The sequence below is a fragment of the Salvelinus namaycush genome, chromosome 22 (assembly GCF_016432855.1).
Source record: "Salvelinus namaycush isolate Seneca chromosome 22, SaNama_1.0, whole genome shotgun sequence".
In the NCBI taxonomy this organism is placed as follows: Eukaryota; Metazoa; Chordata; class Actinopteri; order Salmoniformes; family Salmonidae; genus Salvelinus; species Salvelinus namaycush.
In genome coordinates, this window is record NC_052328.1 from 23148211 (window position 1) to 23166862 (window position 18652).

Consider the following 18652-nt stretch of genomic DNA (forward strand, 5'->3'; position numbering starts at 1 on the left):
GATTATGCTGTTTAATCAGCTTCTTGATATGCCACACCTGTCAGGTGGATGGATTATCTTGGCAAAGGAGAAATGCTCACTAACTGGGATGTAAACAAAATTGGAGAGAAATAAGCTATTTGTGCGTATGGAACATTTCGGGGATCTTTTTTGTTTCAGCTCATGAAACATGGGCCAACCTTTTACATGTTACGTTTTATTTTTGTTCCGTATACATATAATTTTGAGTATGCTTGTTGGTGTGAAACGGGGCTGAAGGCAAAAAAAGTTAGCAGTATGCCATTGTTCCAATTACTGCTGGTTCTGAAATGACTTAATATATTTCCACTGCACTGACACTCCACAAACAATAAACACATCTTAGAGTTTGAAATTCTGTTAGTGCTTATTACCGGCTAAAAAATGTTGTTCTTGTATTAGATTATTAACAATGGAATAACCTTGAATTGATTACTCAAGTTCTCACCCCCATCCAGTCCCCCCCCAACCACCAAGTCACTCTTCTTTAGAGTAATCCAAATGCATAATATGAGATTACCCCACATATTATAAGGTTAGGGTTTTCTTCAATGGACAGTATTCAATAGTATCTAATAGTTCCCCACCCACATTTTTCCCTTATAGAACCTGCCCATCAGTGCGGACTGTGTTGGCTCACTCAAACTCACCTACATCTCCAAGGTAAGAGATTTGCTGAAGAATTTTCATATAATTGATTTTATAGGTGCTTGTTGAAAAAGGGATATTTAATTAATTGAGGTTTTTGTATTTCTCTTGCCTCGTAGGTCAGCGACGCCACTAAGCAGAGACCAAAGGCAGAGTTTTGCTTCGGTAAGATTGAGGACAACTATTCTCTTTCCTCTCAGTTCCTCTGCTCAATTAATAGGGAAGTGGTTGTAACTTGGCTCAACTTTTCATGACCTTCAGTATCTTTAAACTCATACTAAACCACAGCTATAGATATACAGATTTCGGCAAACTTAGTTTCTAGATTTAGAATGTTATTGGACACCAAAAGTTCCGTTATTTATATGGCCATGGGCTCTTTTTTCCATTTGCATGAGTTGAAATGACTAATGATATGGGGGGGGTAGGTGAATCCATGTTTCTGTTCAGCAATAAATCCAGCTTTTTTTCAGGATTGACATGACAGTGACATCTCAAAGAGCCAGAATTTCTCAGTTCAAGGTCTGCCCTGACAGATGCCACCCATGTACACAAGGCTGGGTCGTTTAGATTGACTTGAACCTAAGGGAGGAATGCATCCTTCTTGCCCTTCTCTCACCTCTATCACCTCAGCTTGATTTTGCTGTGGCTTGTCTCCACGCTACGGACAACCCTGCATAGTTTCAGCTGTTTAGCCAAAAGAGACATGCAGGATAGCAGCTGATCAGGATACTGTACATCAGGGGTCATCGACTGGCGGCCCATGGACCAATTACATTTTTTCTGTTCCCAAGTACTCCCACGAACAAAAAAACAGACATAGGCCTATGTGATCATGTCTCAATATAATAAAAGGTTTGAAATTATTATTTTAAAATACAATCTCTTTTTGGCCTGTGTGTGTCAGCAATCCCCCCTTCGCCCTCAATAGAAGGAAACACTAGTGTGTGTGACAGAACTGCCCCCGTCATCACCACACCGTTGTGTGTGTGTGTGTTGGGGTTTTGACAGGATGCTGGCATCCGAATCGGAACCCATTCTCAAAAGTCTGGGGTATTTTTAAACCACTGTTTGCATGCCATGTTTTGTTGATTTCCACATTTATTACCATCGCACCCCTTCCTAACTCCCATGTCTTTTAAAAGTAGCTCTTAATTGGTGTTTTCAGGAAAAGTCATTTGGGAAAGGCTGTCATACTTCCAGATGGGCTTACAGTAAACCAAGGATCAGAGTGGCAAGCTATGATTCATGTCCGTGTGTGTGTGTGGCTCTGATGCTGCGGCCCGGCTGTGTGACTCAACAACACACATGTTTTGTGTGTGATCGCAGCTGTGAGTCAGATCTTAGATATCGCCCTCCCAGCTTATTATTCACTTCCTTTGAGAGCCCCCACCACCCTTGGTCTACACACCCCTTCAGCCAGACTGTTACAGTTTATAGTGGGGTAAATTGTACATGCTAATGTGGCATACACACCCATGTATGCCACATTGGTACGATTTTGGTTTCTTCTTGTTTAAATGCTGTCACTTTTGGATTGATTTATAGCCTCGTCTTTCTTTTTCCATGATCTCGTTGTCAGTATGTTTAACAAAATGCCCATGGCATGCCAGCCTCTTACTAATCATCTCCCACTCATTGAGTCACTCATTCATTCCACACCATTAATGTTCAGTCAATGGTCATGATGTCTCCTTTCAGTTTCCATCACTGTGGTTTTTGTGTGGTCAGAACAAGTGGCACTTAGGGATGGGCATGGTTATTCGAATATCCAAATGGACGTTGGTATTCGAATAGTTACGAGAAGAAAAAATGGATTGAGTTTGAATGGAGTTGTAGACAAGGACGGGAAGTGCATCAAAATAGCCTCAATTCGCCTTGGTAGCAAGCTAGCTAGCTGGCTAACATAGCTGGTAATCTTAGCTAGCTTCATTACATCGATTTGATGCGGTCAAGACCGGCACGACCAGATGGAATGATAACCTATGGCATGTACAAGTTTGACTAGCTAGTGTGAGTCTGTTTGGTCCCTGCAGTCACTGGCGCAAGCAACACATGTGCACACCCACGCTCATATAGAAATTTAAAAGAATGATGGCCATTGTGTCACAAAGTTCTAGTGCTTAGAGCTATTCGCTGCACCATCACCCAGGCTATAATGCAATGTAATTTAACCCAATGATCTGAAAGGGAGAGCGGGAAAGTGAAGGGAGGGATGAAAGAATTAAGAGATAATGAAAGATGGCGACAGGATCAGTCTCTGTGCCAGAAGCACTGGTTCAGAGCTAATCAGGCTTAGACCTAAAACCCCTTTGTCATTGGTGTGTGTAATTTGTAATAGTCTTGAGCCCCTTTTGTTAACATATTGGTGGAAGGTCATTAGAATGGGCTGCTGATTGCCTTGATGCAATTCTCCACTCTCAGATAATGGACCCAATGCTCCTGCTATGCCCTGTCCTATTAGGAACAGCAGACAATCCAACCTGGTCAGAGCATTTTCTATTATTTTGCCTTAAGTAACCTGTCTTATGTAACCATACCAAATGGAAAATCTCATACTACTTTTAGTTTAGTCTGAGAGCAGGCTGGACAATCCACTCTATTTCCTCTCAACCAGCTGTAATTAAGCTACAGCCTTTTAACTAATGTATTGTCACCAGTGACCCAATTTTATTTTTATATGTATATATATATATTTGTGCTATTTTTTTTTCTTCTCTTTTGAATGTGTCACTCCCCATTAGGCCTATTTTCGATGTCTTCCATCTCTTTCTTGGTATTTCCCTTCCTCTTTCTCAGTCATCAACGCTGGCATGAGGAAATTCTTCCTCCAGGCCAATGATCAGCAGGACCTGGTGGACTGGGTGAACGCTCTTAACAAGGCCACCAAAATCACTGTGAGTCTCTCACTAAATGCTGCACTGTCTTTTATTGCTAAGGACTTGTGTCACACACAAGAAGACATAGCCTAGTCCTCTTTAGAAAACTATGACTTCCTGTTAATGACTGAAGTCATTGACTCCTAGTAAAGTGAGTAAAATCTCAAGATTTCCCATGTGTGTGATAGTCAAGAGGGTGACTGGCAGGATAGTTATTGTTAGGAGAGACCTTTCTGGGCGGCAGGTAGCCTAACGGTTAGAACGTTGGGCAAGGAACCGAAAGGTCGCCGGTTCGAATACCCGAGCCGACAAGGTGAAATATCTGTCGCTGTGCCCTTGAGTAAGGCACTTAACCCTAATTTGCTCCAGGGGAAACAGTAAACAACACATTTCACTGCATGTGAAAATGTGGCAACAAAACATCTTATACATTTTTGCCCTTGGTTTAGGGGAGCTGTGAAGTACTCACTCAACTCTTGGGATCCCTCCTATCCCACACACTCCAACCTCAGAGCTAGAAACAGGAGTAATCAGTAAAAGTTGTAAAACAGGAGGAATCAAGGTATCCTGTACATGTTAGGAATGTTTTTCACACCATTTTCTCTTGCAGGTGCCAAAGTCCTATGATGGCCAACAGAATGTGGAGACCCAGAAAGCCCTTCTGGACAACCTGGGACCCAAGAAGCAGGTCTCCTACAGGACTGACATCATCGGGGGAGTTCCCATCATAACCCAGATGCAGGTAGGCAAGGCTAGCCCCCTATCTATCCCTAACCCTAGCTAGTTAATTTTCAGTAGAGTTGCAGTTGATAGTTTGAGCATCTACAGACCATTTTTAGGGGACTACACAACTCAGGTGTACCCCCCCTCCCCTCCCAAAAGCAGGAAAGGGGAGAGGGCCAGGAGGGTTCCGAGCGAGAGTTGCTGCAGAGATCCCACAACCAGCTGCCATACTTCCTGGGCAGGCCGACCCAAGACAAGACGGTCATCAAGTCTGGCTATTGTGTGAAGCAGGGAGCTGTGGTGAGTGCAGGGGACTATAGTGGGTTACAGTAGGGGGGCTCTTAGTTTGAGGTCTGGAGTGTTACAGTAGGGGGGCAGTAGAATGAAGAAGGAATGTGTGTTTTTATGCTCTTTTCCCCAGATGAGGAATTGGAAAAGGAGATATTTCTTACTGGAGGAGAACTCAATGAGTTACTTCAAATCAGATCTGGTAAGTCCTTTTCATCAACACTGGAAAGCATACTAGAATGACTTATTACTCACACACACACACTCGCTTGTCCTGGCATGCTCCACCTCATGTTCCTGGAATCTTGTGCCTCTGCTACACATGTCCTAGCATGTCTCTGTCTATGTGCCCTACTACACGCACACTCCACGAAGAACTTCCATGCTTGCCCATATTTTTCTCCAGCATTTGTCTATTTATCATCAACAGTGCCCAAGGACAGTCTTTCTCCCTTGTCGTCTTTGTGTTCCAAATAATACTATCAATAAGGCCTTGAAAGTTGGTTTTGCTCAACAGAAAGGAGTCCAAAAGACCAGTGCATTAAAAAAATTGAACTTTTTTTAATTGTCCAAGGCGCACTTTAAAGTGGCTAGAACAGTCCACATTTACTTTTTCTCTGCAAACAAAACAAGTAATGAATAGAAAAATAAGACAACCCCATTGTAAAATAGTTGATCTATTTACGTAGTCAGCTTGTGTGTTCAATGTGAGATAAATATTCCTCTCGAGGAGCATTCAAGTTAAGAGTGCCATAGGGAGGGAATTCCCAGAATCTAATATACAATGCATTCGGAAAGTATTCAGACCCCTTCCCTTTTTCCCCATTTTGTTACGTTAAAACCTTATTCTAAAATGAATTAAATAACACATTTTCCTCATCAATCTACACACAGTGCCCCATAATGACAAAGCGAAAACAGGTTTTTAGAAATGTTTGCAAATGTATATAACAAAAAAAAACATACCTTATTTACATAAGTATTCAGACCCTTTGCTATGTGACTTGAAATTCAGCTCAGGTGCATCCTGTTTCCATTGGTCATCCTTGAGATGTTTCTACAACTTGATTGGAGTCAACCTGTGGTAAATTCAATTGATTGGACATGATTTGGAAGGGCACACACCTGTCTATATAAGGTCCCACAGTAGACAGTGCATGACAGAGCAAAAACCAAGCCATGAGGTCGAAGGAATTGTCTGTAGCGCTCCGAGACAGGATTGTGTCAAGGCACAGATTTGTTATTTTATTTATTTATTTATCCGTTATTTTGCCAGGTAAGTTGACTGAGAACACATTCTCATTTACAGCAACGACCTGGGGAATAGTTACAGGAATGGTACCAAAAAATGTCTGCAGCATTAAATGTCCCCAAGAACACAGTGGCCTCCATCATTCTTAAATGGAAGAAGTTTGGATCCACCAAGACTTCCTAGAGCTGGCCACCTGGCCAAACTGAGCAAATGGGGGAGAAGGGCCTTTGTCAGGGAGGTGCTCAAGAACCCGATGGTCCTCTGTGGAGATGGGAGAACCTTCCTGAAGGACAACCATCTCTGCAGCACTCCACCAATAAGGCCTTTATGGTAGAGTGGCCAGGCGGAAGCCACTCCTCAGTAAAAAGGCACATGACAGTCTCTTGGAGTTTGCCAAAAGGCACCTAAAGGACTCAGACCATGAGAAACAAGATTCTCTGGTCTGATGAAACCAAGATTGAACTCTTTGGCCTGAATGTCCAGTGTCATGTCTGGAGGAGACCTGGCACCATCCCTATGGTGAAACGTGGTGGCGGCATCCTGCTGTGGGGATGTTTTTCAGCGGCAAGGACTAGGAGACTAGTCAGGATCGAGGCAAAGATGAACGGAGCAAAGTACAGAGGGATCCTTGATTAAAACCTTCTCAGGACCTGACTGGGGTGAGGGTTTAACTTCCAACAGGACAACGACCCTAAGCACACCGTCAAGACAACGGAGTGGCTTCGGGACAAGTCTCTGAATGTACTTCAGTGGCCCAGCCAGAGCCCGGACTTGAACCCGATCGAACATCTCTGGAGAGACCTGAAAATAGCTGTGCAGTGACACTCCCCATTCAACCTGACAGAGCTTGAGAGGATCTGCAGTGAAGAATGGGAGAAACTCCCCAAATACTGGTGTGCCAAGCTTGTAGTGTCATACCCAAGAAGACTCATGGCTGTAATCGCTGCCAATGGTTCTTCAACAAAGTACTGAGTAAAGGGTACTTATGAGTACTTATGTAAATGTGATATTTCAGATTTTAATTTGTAATACATTTTCAAAAATTTCAAATTAACTGTTTTTGCTTTGTTATTGTGTGTAATTTATTTTAGAATAAGGCTGTAACTTAGCAAAATGTTGAAAGAGAAGCTAAATTGGTGTGTGTGTGTGGGGGGGGGGGGGGGGTTGATTTGTCAAATCCATCTCCACGGTAACCCTGTAAATAGCAGGAATGGGCAGATGAGGTTAAAAGCCCAGTGTACTCAAATTATTTTTTTTGTTTTATATATATATATTTATTAAAAATTTATATATTTCCACACTATGAGTTTGGTATAATATTGTGAAAATTACAATAATGCCCTTTTAGTGTAAGAGCTGTCTGAAAAGACTGCTCCTGTTTTGGTGGGATGGAGTTTTGGCCTTCTTGGTGACATCACCAGGCGGTAAATGAGTTAATAGACCAATAAGAAAGAGTTCCACATCTCTCTGCCAGTAATAGCTAGTTTTCAGTTTTTCCACTGGACGAAAAGGGTCATTATCAGGGGATATACTAACCCTTAGTAAGGAGCTCAAAACGGGTCTTCAACTTGGAATCCTACGGGGGGAAAGGACAGCGAGGCGGTAAGAAATCCATCCACTGTAAATCCACACAGAACGGTATGTCTCCCTCCCTGTCGCGAATGAATGTCGTGGTGTTGACCTCAGTGATTTAATAACGTTGCCCAAACGCCCAGCCAGCCCACTCCACTCTCCAGTCACCTGGCAATTTTGCTATTTTTAATACTCGTTCCCTGAACAACAACCCTGTTTTTTGAATGTAAAATACGGACCCGGTGATCCTCTATAGGAAGATAAAATGTTGCGCCGGTAATATGGGTCAGATCTTTTGACCTGGTTGGACTAGAAGTAGTCCGTTTTTTTTCTGTAGTAACGGTGCAACCATGACGCTAACAAATCCGTGCTTGTTTCTCTAGCGCACACGGAAGCAGGTCCAGCCTTAACGTTACAACAATTATTATCTGAGAATATTTGGAATAGTCGAACAGTGCGCACAAAATAAAACTCATGGTCGCACTGCAAACAATTTCGTTGCATATTCGGCCAAATTGATCGCACTTTAAAGCCCTGACCGGCGTTGTCCTTCCAAACTGGGTATTTTACTTGCGCAGCCCGTATCAAAATGCAGCCCATATCAAAATGTAACGCACAAATAAGGGACCGTTCCCGGTGTTGTGCCGAAAATCTCCCCCTGCCAGAATCCCCCCTTCTAATTTCCTTACTTTTGTGGCTAATCAGCCGGGTTCGGCGCATTTAAAAAAAAAAATGTGTGGGTCACTCACGGGAACATGGGTATCCGAACAGATGCAGGACTACTAATGATTAGCCCAATAGTGTAAATGCAGATAGGCAACCCCATGCTTCAGCCTATTTATTTATAGCCACTATGCTGCATTAGTGGGGCTACAGGTGATAATGCTTATTGCTAATAGCATACCTGATAATATGAATTTAAGGTTAGAGGGTAGAGGTTGGTCCCCCTCCTATGTTATAATATTTTTTTTACAAATACTTTAACCGATATGTTCTTTAGCTAATTTCTGGAGGTGGACATTATATTTTAGATTGTCAGCATTTCAGCCATTTTGGAGTAGAATGTCCTTTTAAAAAGTCACCAGAACTGAGCTATAGCACACGTTAAAACAGTTTGTTATAAATTTGGGGTTCTTAAAATATGTCATTTCTTATCTTCCTCTTGACCCCCCCTCTCTCCAGGAGAAGGACCCTCTGAGAATTATTCCATTGAAGGAGGTCCACAAAGTTCAGGAGTGCAAACAGAGGTACTGCACAACTCTCAGTATTGTCATGGTTGAAGGAAGCCTCTACATCCACATATATTGCGTGTAACTTTGATTTTGATCACTGTTTATATTTGTATTTCCAGTGACATCTTGATGAGGGATAATCTCTTTGAGGTTGTCACCACTTCTAGGACCTTTTACATTCAGGTGAGAAGAGATTAAACATATTTATTTTTTCTATGACATATGTCTAGATTAATATTAAGAAATATCCCACTCAGTATATGTATTTCTCTCACCTCTGACTTTCCCCCTTTTACAATTTGCCCCGTTGTCTCCTCTCTCCCTGCAGGCTGACAGTCCAGAGGAGATGCACAGCTGGATCAAGGCTGTCTCTGGGGCCATCGTAGCCCTGCGGGGACCTGGGAGATCTGCAGCCACCGTACGTAACCACCCACCATGTCACTGGGATTATAGGGCTACTGCATGCCCTCTGGCTCTTATGTTCAGTCTCCCGTCTGGTCCTTAGTAGAAACACAAATTGATCTGTTATCTATTTGTGTCATGTGTTCATGGCAGCCCAACACACACACACACACAAACAGTGAGGATGCAGAGAGGAGTGTAAAGTATGTGTCACTTTCTGTACTCACTACAGAGGGTAGAGGTTGGTCCCCCACCTACTGTAGGTGTTAGCCCCCCTGGCATAGTATAGGCAGTGCAGTCTCCACGTCTCCTTTTTTCTCTTCCACTCCCTCTCTTTTCCCCCTGTACTGTGGGCAAGCCAGGCCCTTCCCAACCTGCTCTAATCCAGCTGTCCACTGTGTTGTTGCAGATGCGGCAAGCCAGACGGCTGTCGAACCCCTGTATACAGAGGTATACGGCCCGAATCGGGGAGTGCAGCACGTATGTCAGCTCCTGTTCCCCAAAGCTCCTTCTCTGTACTGTTGTTTTTTACTAACCTTTGGTCTTTGATGTCATGGAGTGGACTGGAGGGTCAACACTCTGCCTCCCTAAAAACCAAACTGTAAATGACCTCCCTGTGTGGGCTCTAACCTCTCCACCCCGCTGCCCATTCTGTAACTCCAACTCAGACCTTCTCTCCTCTACCTCTGCTTCTTTGCTTTTCCTGTCATCCTGTTCATGCTCTACCTCAGCTCTGGGGTTAGTCCCATAAACTCATTCCCTTGACTAAATGTAGCTTAAAGGGATACTGCGAAACTCTGGAATTTAGAGTCCGATGAACTCGTTGATACATTTTTAGATCTCTGTGTGCTGTGTTAGGGACGTTAGTGGTAGTTTCGCAATGCTACCGTACCTGTAGACTTTGTCATTACACTAATGCTAGTTAGCATTGGCTCACAATACTACCGCTAACTTCCTTCATACAGCACGCAAAGACATAAACATGGTATCCAAGAGTTCATCTGACTCTTGAGTAAGTAGAACCACAATCTCCCAGTATCCCTTTAACTTCCCTGGACCTCTGCAGCTAGTCACTGCCTCCAATTCACTTCCACACCCACTCATCCCGCTCTTAACTGCAGGTAGCCTAGCGGTTAAGAGCATTGGGCCAGTAATCGAAAGGTTGCTAGGAGCCGACTAGGTGAAAAATTTGTCTGTGCCCTTGAGCAAAGCACCTTAACCCTAATTGCTCCTGTAAGTTGCTCTGGATAAGAGCGTCTACTAAATTCATAAAATGTAATTTGCTATTGTGGCTCTGTTACCATATGAAGATGACTAAACATTTTAAACATCCCTCTGCAACTTTGAAAACCCTTACCACACACACACACATTTGAAATCTGTACTAACGCATCTCTGGTACAACCACAATTTACAAAAGGTATAAAATCACTGGTTTCCCCTTTTGATGGTCTTCGTATTGATTGTCCAATGGGTGTATAATGGAGCCAGACTGATTTGAATCTTACCTTAGTGTGCACTTGTTCACTTCCCCTGATGGATTTAAAAGTAAAGGACAATATGGTGGAAACACCCAATTATTTTTAAATGCGTCGTAGGAGGGAGTGTATGAATGCACACTTCAGGAGAATTGGGACGCTACCTCTCTAAGATATGCTGCAGTGTTGTGTAAAAAAATGTTGTACAGACATGTTTCCTGTTTCTGTCTATATCACTTCATATGTGCTCTCACACTCTCCTTGTCTCTCTTTCTCTCTCTGTGTCTCTGCAGTCTCCTGCAGCTGTATACCTGTCTTAGACGTCTCACATCCTGCCTGTCACTAGTTCTACTTCCTGTCCACTGCCTGTATTTCTGTTTACTCTCTCACACCGTCGACTTGCATAACCCAGTTAACTTCAAACTTTATTTAGAAAATTAGAATAAACTTTATCTTTGGGAGCTAAACCACAATCATCTTCACATAAATAACTGTTTAGCTGTTTATGTTTGTGTTGTGTATGGTTGTGTATGATGACTTCCTCTGTATATGTACACTCGGAAGCTCATGAACTAACTGACCTAGCATACCTGAAGAATCACCGTTATGGTGTAGTGTTTCTGTTGAATGGTCTGCTTCAAGTCATGTAATTAAACTGCTCTTTCAGTACCAGTCAAAAGTTTGGACACACCTACTCATTCCAGTTTTTTTTTTTTTTTTTTTTTACTATTTTCTTCATTGTAGAATAATAGTGAAGACATCAAAACTATGAAATAACACACATGGAATCATGTAGTAACCAACAAAGTGTTAAGTAAATCAAAATCAATTTTATTTTTGAGATTCTTCAAAGTAGCAACCCTTTGCCTTGATGACAGCTTTGCACACTCTTGGCATTCTGTCAACCAGCTTCATGAGGTAGTCTCCTCGAGTGCATTTCAATTAACACGTGTGCCTCTTGGAATTTCTTTCCTTCTTAATGCGTTTGAGCCAATCAGTTTTGTTGTGAGAAGGTTGGGGTGGTATACAGAAGACAGCCCTATTTTGTAAAAGACCAAGTCCATATTATGGCACAAACAGCTCAAATAAGCAAAGAGAAACAACAGTCCATTACTTTTAGACATGAAGTTTAGTCAATCTGGAAAATGTTAAAGTGTAGTCGCAAAAATCATCAAGCACTATGATGAAACTGGCTCTCATGAGGACCACCACAGGAAAGGAAGACCCAGAGTTACCTCTGCTGCAGGTAGGTACCTCTAAATGCTTCACAGAGTTCAAGTAACAGACACATCTCAACATCAACTGTTCAGAGGAGACTGTGTGAATCAGTCCTTCATGGTCGAATTGTTGCAAAGAAACCACTACTAAAGGACACCAATAAGAAGAAGAGACTTGCTTGGGCCTAGAAACATGAGCAATGGACGTTAGACCGGTGGAAATCTGTCCTTTGGTGTGACAAGTCCAAATTTTAGATTTTTGGTTCCGACCGCTATCTCTTTGTGAGACAGAGTAGGTGAACGGATGATCTCAGCATGTGTGGTTCCCACCATGAAGCATGGAGGAGGTGGTGTGGTGGTGTCAGTGATTTATTTAGAATTCAAGGCACGCTTAACCGGCATGGTTACCACAGCATTCTGCAGCAATACGCCATCCCATCTGGTTTGGGCATAGTGGGACTATCATTTGTTTTTCAACAGGACAAGGACCCAACACACCTCCAGGCTGTGTAAGGGCTATTTGACCAAGAAGGAGAGTGATGGAGTGCTGCATCAGATGACCTGGCCTCCACAATCACCCGACCTCAACCCAATTGAGATGGTTTGGGATGAGTTGGACTGCAGATTGAAGGAAAAGCAGCCAACAAGTGCTCAGCATATGTGGGAAGTCCTTCAAGATGGTTGGAAAAGCATTCCAGGTGAAGCTGTTTGAGAGAATTCCAAGTGTGCAAATCTGTCATCAAGGCAAAGGGTAGCTTTGAAGAATTTTAAATATAAAATATATTTAGATTGTTTAACACTTTTTTTGGTTACTACATGATTCCATATGTGTTGTTTTGATGTCTTCACTATTATTCTACAATGTAGAAAATAGTAAAGGAAAACCCTGGAATGAGTAGGTGTGTCCAAACTTTCGGCTAGTACTGCACGTTTTTACATGTTCTCTGTCCGGCTGCATGTTTGAATTTATGGTACAGCATTATGATGACTTTGATGTTTTACATATCATTTTGAACTGAGTGGGGGGGGGGGGGGGTACATTTTGAAATGCCAGCATGGGCAATCAGGCGTTCTTTTATTTATGGTCACAAACTGTTTTTACTGGGTGACTGGATTGGGTTAATTGCTCCCTCCTTAACAACTTCTTTGGGATCGGTGTCCCTTCCACGGGACGGTTGAGCTAATGTAGGCTAATGCGATTAGCATGAGGTTGTACATTTCCCAGGACATTGACATTTTATTTATTTATTTCACCTTTATTTAACCAGGTAGGCTAGTTGAGAACAAGTTCTCATTTGCAACTGCGACCTGGCCAAGATGAAGCATAGCTATTTGACACATACAACAATGTGACATACCTGATATTGGCAGAAAGCTTAAATTCTTGTTAATCTAACTGCACAGTCCAATTTACAGTAGCTATTGCAGTGAAAAAATACTATGCTATTGTTTGAGGAGAGTGCACAATTTTGAACATAAAGTTATTAATAAACAAATTAGGCACATTTGGGCAGTCTTGATACAACATTTTGAACAGAAATGAAATGGTTCATTGGATCAGTCTAGAATTTTTCACATACACTGCTGCCATCTAGTGGCCAAAATCTACATTGCACCCGGGCTGGAATAATACATTATGGCCTTTCTCTTGCATTTCAAAGATGATTATACAAAATGTTTTTTTTTCTTTGTATTATCTTTTACCAGATCTATTGTTATTCTCCTACATTCCTTTCATATTTCCACAAACTTCAGTGTTTCCTTTCAAATGGTACCAAGAATATGCATATCCTTGCTTCAGGGCCTGACCTACTGGCAGTTAGATTTGGGTATGTCATTTTAGGTGAATTTTTTTTTTTTAAAGGGGGCGGATCCGTAACAACACCACCAACTGGTCACTGACATGTTCTTTCTTACTTTCTTTATTCCTCACCCCCTCTTGTTTTTACAGAGAGTGAAATGACAGTGAAATACTAACTTTTAAAAAACAAGCACTACTGCTACTACTACTGCTGCTTGCACTACCACCGTCACAGCTTTACCAGCACTTCTACTGTCTGCTGCTACTACTACCACTGCTGCTGCATCAGCCGCTACACCACAAGTCTGCCACTGACTCTATTCACAACTGTTTTCCAAATTAGATTTTCGTCACCGCCCTTGGTCCCTGTCTGACTGTGATTCTGTGGGACACACCCCTCTGTCCTCTCTCAGCAGGAGCACTGTGGCTGTTCCTCCCAATCCACATTCTACCGCAGCCACCCGGGGCCCCCCGTCCCTCGCTCGCCCTTATCTGCAGTGCCACCCTACCCAGGGTGCCCTGCTGTCGCGGGCGGCGCACGCCCGGAGCCTGGCGTGGGACAGCGAACATTTCATGAGCCTCCTGCCACGACCCAGCCACGCCCGACTGTCACTACAGGAGACACGCCTGTCCAAGTGACCGCTGCCACCACCCTCGAGTCACCATGGAGACAGTGCAGCACCTTTGAGGGCTACCCACCAGAACCCCCCCTTGACTTGGACCCTACTGACCTGCCAGTCAGTGAAGTCTCACCCCTACCCACAAACTAGGAGATGATGTGTGGCAACAGTGATAATGGAGGAAATGAGAGGAGTGCTTTTGAATAACCGAGAGAAGCAGAACCAGGGGGCTGGTGGTCTCCTCCACCAAACTGACCGGAAGTCATCTGGATAGAAATGGCAGAAAGCAGGAACTGGAGTCCATGCCAAAGTGAATGACTATATAATATGTCTGACCTCTATCCATCTCATGTTACCTAACCCAACTAGTCAACTCTGGTCAGATATTAGAGTTGAAAGTCACTCAGGGACAGAGGGGTTGCGTTCTCTCCTGGTGTTTCATTGTTAGTCATCTGCTCAGTTGAAGTCGAGGCCTGTGGACACATACTTAAAGTCATGCAATCAGCTGTGTGCCTGTGTGTGTAGGGAGGGTGGGATTCACACTGAGCTCTACGCCAAAGATACGCCATTTGTCATTTTCTCCCACCTTAGATCAAACGTTAATGTTCGCCTTCACATTTAGATTTAAAATGTAATGAAGAGTTTTACCTGCAACTCATGACTAGGCACAAAGATTAATTCAACAATTTGTGAGCTAGTGAGTGTATATTTTAAGGGAGCAAGCTATATTCTCTGAGGGAATAGGTGTCAAGCTACAGAAATAATCATGCCTGGTCATTTCATACATTCACTGTTGTTCTTATTGAACGTTGTCTTTATTTTTAATTTTAATGTATAGTGTATGACCCAAATTATTCTAACAGACATTTTCTTTATCTGATTTTAAAACCTACATACAATCCCACTCAAGATCCACACCAGAGTATTACAGGTAGAAAGTTGTTGGCACACACTGTGGACTGGTACGAGAGGACTGTGCAGCTCCAAAGCAAGCCATGTGGGTCGTTCCACCAATTCGGTGCCTTTTTGAGAAATATAAATTGGTAGAAAAAACAAATTGATTTCACCTAATTTAGCATTCTGTCATAAAGAGCACATTTTCAACTTTAGCAAGTCTTTATTCAGATGCAAAAAAATCTGATTTGTTGAATTCTTTGTGTGGTCTATATTAAAGGTTACTTCATTTAATTTAATTTAACAGACTTAAATGTGATGTTGGTGCACAATTTTTACTTAACATATCAAAGGGAAGCAAAAAGGCACTCATTTCGTGCAACGATCCATGGATGTTTGCCTAATCCTGCAGGGTACTGTTTTGGGGTTATCTTCGGACTTGTACCAATAGGAGTTTAGTGGGGGAGTGAGTTGAGCGACAGAGTGAGGTGGCTTCAGTACGGGACCAAAGTCAACAGCAGTCACTACTAGGGAAGGGATGGCCAGAGTGTCTTGCAGAGATGATGTTGAAATAAATACTGTTCACCAAAGCTGCCTGACCTCTTCAGACCTGTATACTGTACAGTGGCTTCAACCATTTTAATGACTGCTGCCCTATTTGTTGAGTTATGACAATGACAGCTGCTGTTTTGTGTGTGTGAAAACATTGGTTTTCTTCAACAGTTTGTATGGGATGGTTTTATTTTATGTTGTAAAATTATGTGGGAAGATGTATATTTCCGTTTGAACTTCCCTGTGCCTGTATTGCCAGGTAGTGGAGGTTAACCCAACAATACTACTCAAAGGTCTTATTTCAATAGCTCTCAGTAGTGGTTTTGCAAAACCATATAGCTGCTAAAGTGCCATAAATTCTATAAAAATAAATACATGTTATTCTAACCCTTTTTGTCTTGTGTGCTAGATTTTAATTGTGTCGCTATTTATTACGTGGATGACTTGAAAGAAATACTTTGAAAATGTTCATGTGTTGATTTAATTATTGCAAATCAGTTCAATCAAGATTAGCAGCTGCTCATACAACTCCCACTAGTCATTAATTAACACATTTTGAAATAAAATCAAGGACTAAATCCAGATAAAGCAGACAATTCTTTGAATGCATAAAAAACTGGAATAAACTGCTAAATACTAAGAAATGGTTCAACCGCTCTTACGTAGCCTCACACTTAATTGTATGACTACTCTGCCCCCTGATGGTGAAATGTAAATGGTTAACTTTCTTCCCAGGGTAGAAATGCCACTACATTTGACTCACTAATTTACAGCCTGAACTTTGGTAATGATGGTCAGTCAGCATTATTTGTGTGTCCAATCATTGACCTGTCAAGTCTGAACAGGGTGTGGTGGTATGAATTGTGTTTAGTCAAATGGAGGCCCACAGTGACCAATGATGATGCCATACGGTTGCTTGTGGAAAACAAAAACGACTACATCTGGATTGACTCGGGGCCAGTAAGAAGTGGGTGAGGTAGCCCAGTCTGTCTATGCTTTTATTGGCCTGCAAGAGTGGCTTTTGTTGGGCTTCTGAGAGACTCCAATCGGAGTCCATGCTTCAACATTGTTTTGATCACATGGACTGGGATATGTTCCGGGTATCCTCAGAGAATAACATTGACATTTACATGGACACGGTGACTTGGGTTCGTCAGGAAGTGTATAGGGGATGTTCTTCCCACGGTGTCTATTAAAACCCACCCAAACCAGAAATGGTGGATAGATGGCAGCATTTGCGCAAAACTGAAAGCGCGAACCACCACATTTAACCATGGCAAGGTGACTGGGAATATGGTCGAATACAAACAGTGTAGTTATTCCCTCCGTAAGGCAATCAAACAGGCAAAACTTCAGTACAGAGATAAAGTGGAGTCGCAATTCAACGCCTCAGACAGGAGACGTATCTGGCAGGCAGTGGCGACCCGTCATTCAGGGCAGGTGGGGCTCCCCACATTTTTAATTATAAAAAAAATTGGGGGGCTTGCCTGTTTTTCATGTTATTTTGGCATTCATATGTGTCACATATCAGTTTGCAAATAATGTTTTTTTTTAAACCTTGAGTTAATAAAGCCGCACATGGTCTCTTTTTTTCGTTCTTGAGTAAGGCAGCTCCAAAATGCAGGTGTTTCAGCCTAGCCCAGTGCTTTCTGTGGTGGTGGGGCACCCAGTGGAAAATACGGAGCGTAGGGGTTGGTAATGTCTACTTGCGCCGTGATTGGCTCAGTGTTCTGTCAGTCATGGGGACACTACGTCACCGCCGTGTCTAAGGGTAGAGCAAAAGAATTCAAGCCCCTTGGGTGCTGCCGAAGAGTTACATTAGAAGTGTCCATCCTAGAAGGCTCAAGGTAAGGTCATTGGCCACAGATAAAATTACGTAAAATCACGTTATATCTACTGTAGCTTTAATTGGACTGATCATGTCAACATAATACTTTCAAAATCTTAGCTAGCTGTCATCATGAATCAAGTCAACAATCTACTGGCAAATCCTTTTTAATCCTTGTCATATGAAGAGAAATTATAGATATATAATTTTACACAACACAATTTTACACAACAAATATTACACAAGTTGGAAATCGCAAATTTGACACGAAGTGGTTTGGAAGGAATCAGTGTCTAACTGCAAGCATTGCAAAGCAATCAAATCAAATCAGACTATTTGTCACATGCGCCAAATACAACAAGTGTAGACTTTACTGTGAAATGCTTACTTACAAGCCCTTAACCAACAGTTCAGTTCAAGTAGAGCCTGCTATTCAGTGGAGTGGCTGTGTGGTCCAAGTCTGGGATTAAGGGTCTCTTTTCCAAGTTTAAAATTATAAACATTCAACATTGGCCATGCTGTCAATGAAGCATGATATGTACTGCGCTCAAAACAACTGTAAATTCGTTAACTGGGAAATCTCAGACTTCAGTGAGTCAAAACAACTGGGAACTCGGGGGAAAAACTAGCTCAGACTGGGAAAATATGTTTTGAACAGTCATCCAACTCGGAATTGTAAATCGGGAACTCGGGCATCTTTCTACAGCTACGACCTGAAGATCAATGATGTCATCATGATTCAACCTTTTTTCAGTTCCCAGTTGTCTTGAAAGCACCATAAATCCATAGAATGCCAGACGTTGATGATAAAATTTACCCAGGATGGACCGCCGCGCAGCCTTCCTGTTCAAGTGAGCACAGCACAACAAGGTGAGTCCAAAAATGTCTTGTATGCTACTGCATAAACGATGTAATATGCCAGGGAGATATGTATACTGTAGCTAAGAAAGTAATACTAAGTGTATGTTGTGTAGTAAGCTGTTATTAGCCCATGTGCTTCACCCTAATAACTTGGTCTATTTTCCCCTCTTAATTCCAAATCAAAGTTAATTTGTCACGTGCGTGAAATGCTTACTTACAGGCTCTAACCAATAGTGCGGAGAAAAAAAAGTGTGTGTGTGTATGTGTGTAGGTAAGTAAAGAAATAAAACAACAGTAAAAAGACATTTGAAAATAAGAGTAGCAAGGCTATATACAGACACCGGTTAGTCAGGCTTATTGAGGTAGTATGTACATGTGGGTATGGTT

The 18652-nt window shown here is 42.3% G+C and overlaps 1 protein-coding gene across 3 annotated transcripts in view; it reads left to right on the forward strand.

The window, feature by feature from the left end:
* LOC120017677 (pleckstrin homology domain-containing family A member 1-like) overlaps positions 1 to 15963 on the forward strand; it is a 32952-nt gene extending 16989 nt beyond the window's left edge. Inside the window, exons 3-13 of one of the 3 annotated variants that reach the window (XM_038960597.1) lie at positions 625 to 681; positions 786 to 831; positions 3466 to 3563; positions 4156 to 4287; positions 4428 to 4568; positions 4690 to 4758; positions 8563 to 8627; positions 8732 to 8795; positions 8941 to 9030; positions 9424 to 9494; positions 13924 to 15963. In XM_038960597.1, the coding sequence (XP_038816525.1) occupies positions 625 to 681; positions 786 to 831; positions 3466 to 3563; positions 4156 to 4287; positions 4428 to 4568; positions 4690 to 4758; positions 8563 to 8627; positions 8732 to 8795; positions 8941 to 9030; positions 9424 to 9494; positions 13924 to 14149 (1059 nt within the window). In that variant the 3' untranslated portion in view covers positions 14150 to 15963. The remainder of the gene's footprint in view (positions 1 to 624; positions 682 to 785; positions 832 to 3465; positions 3564 to 4155; positions 4288 to 4427; positions 4569 to 4689; positions 4759 to 8562; positions 8628 to 8731; positions 8796 to 8940; positions 9031 to 9423; positions 9495 to 13923) is intronic. The other 2 variants (XM_038960599.1, XM_038960598.1) reach the window with 2 other exon arrangements.
* Positions 15964 to 18652: the final 2689 nt, after the last annotated feature.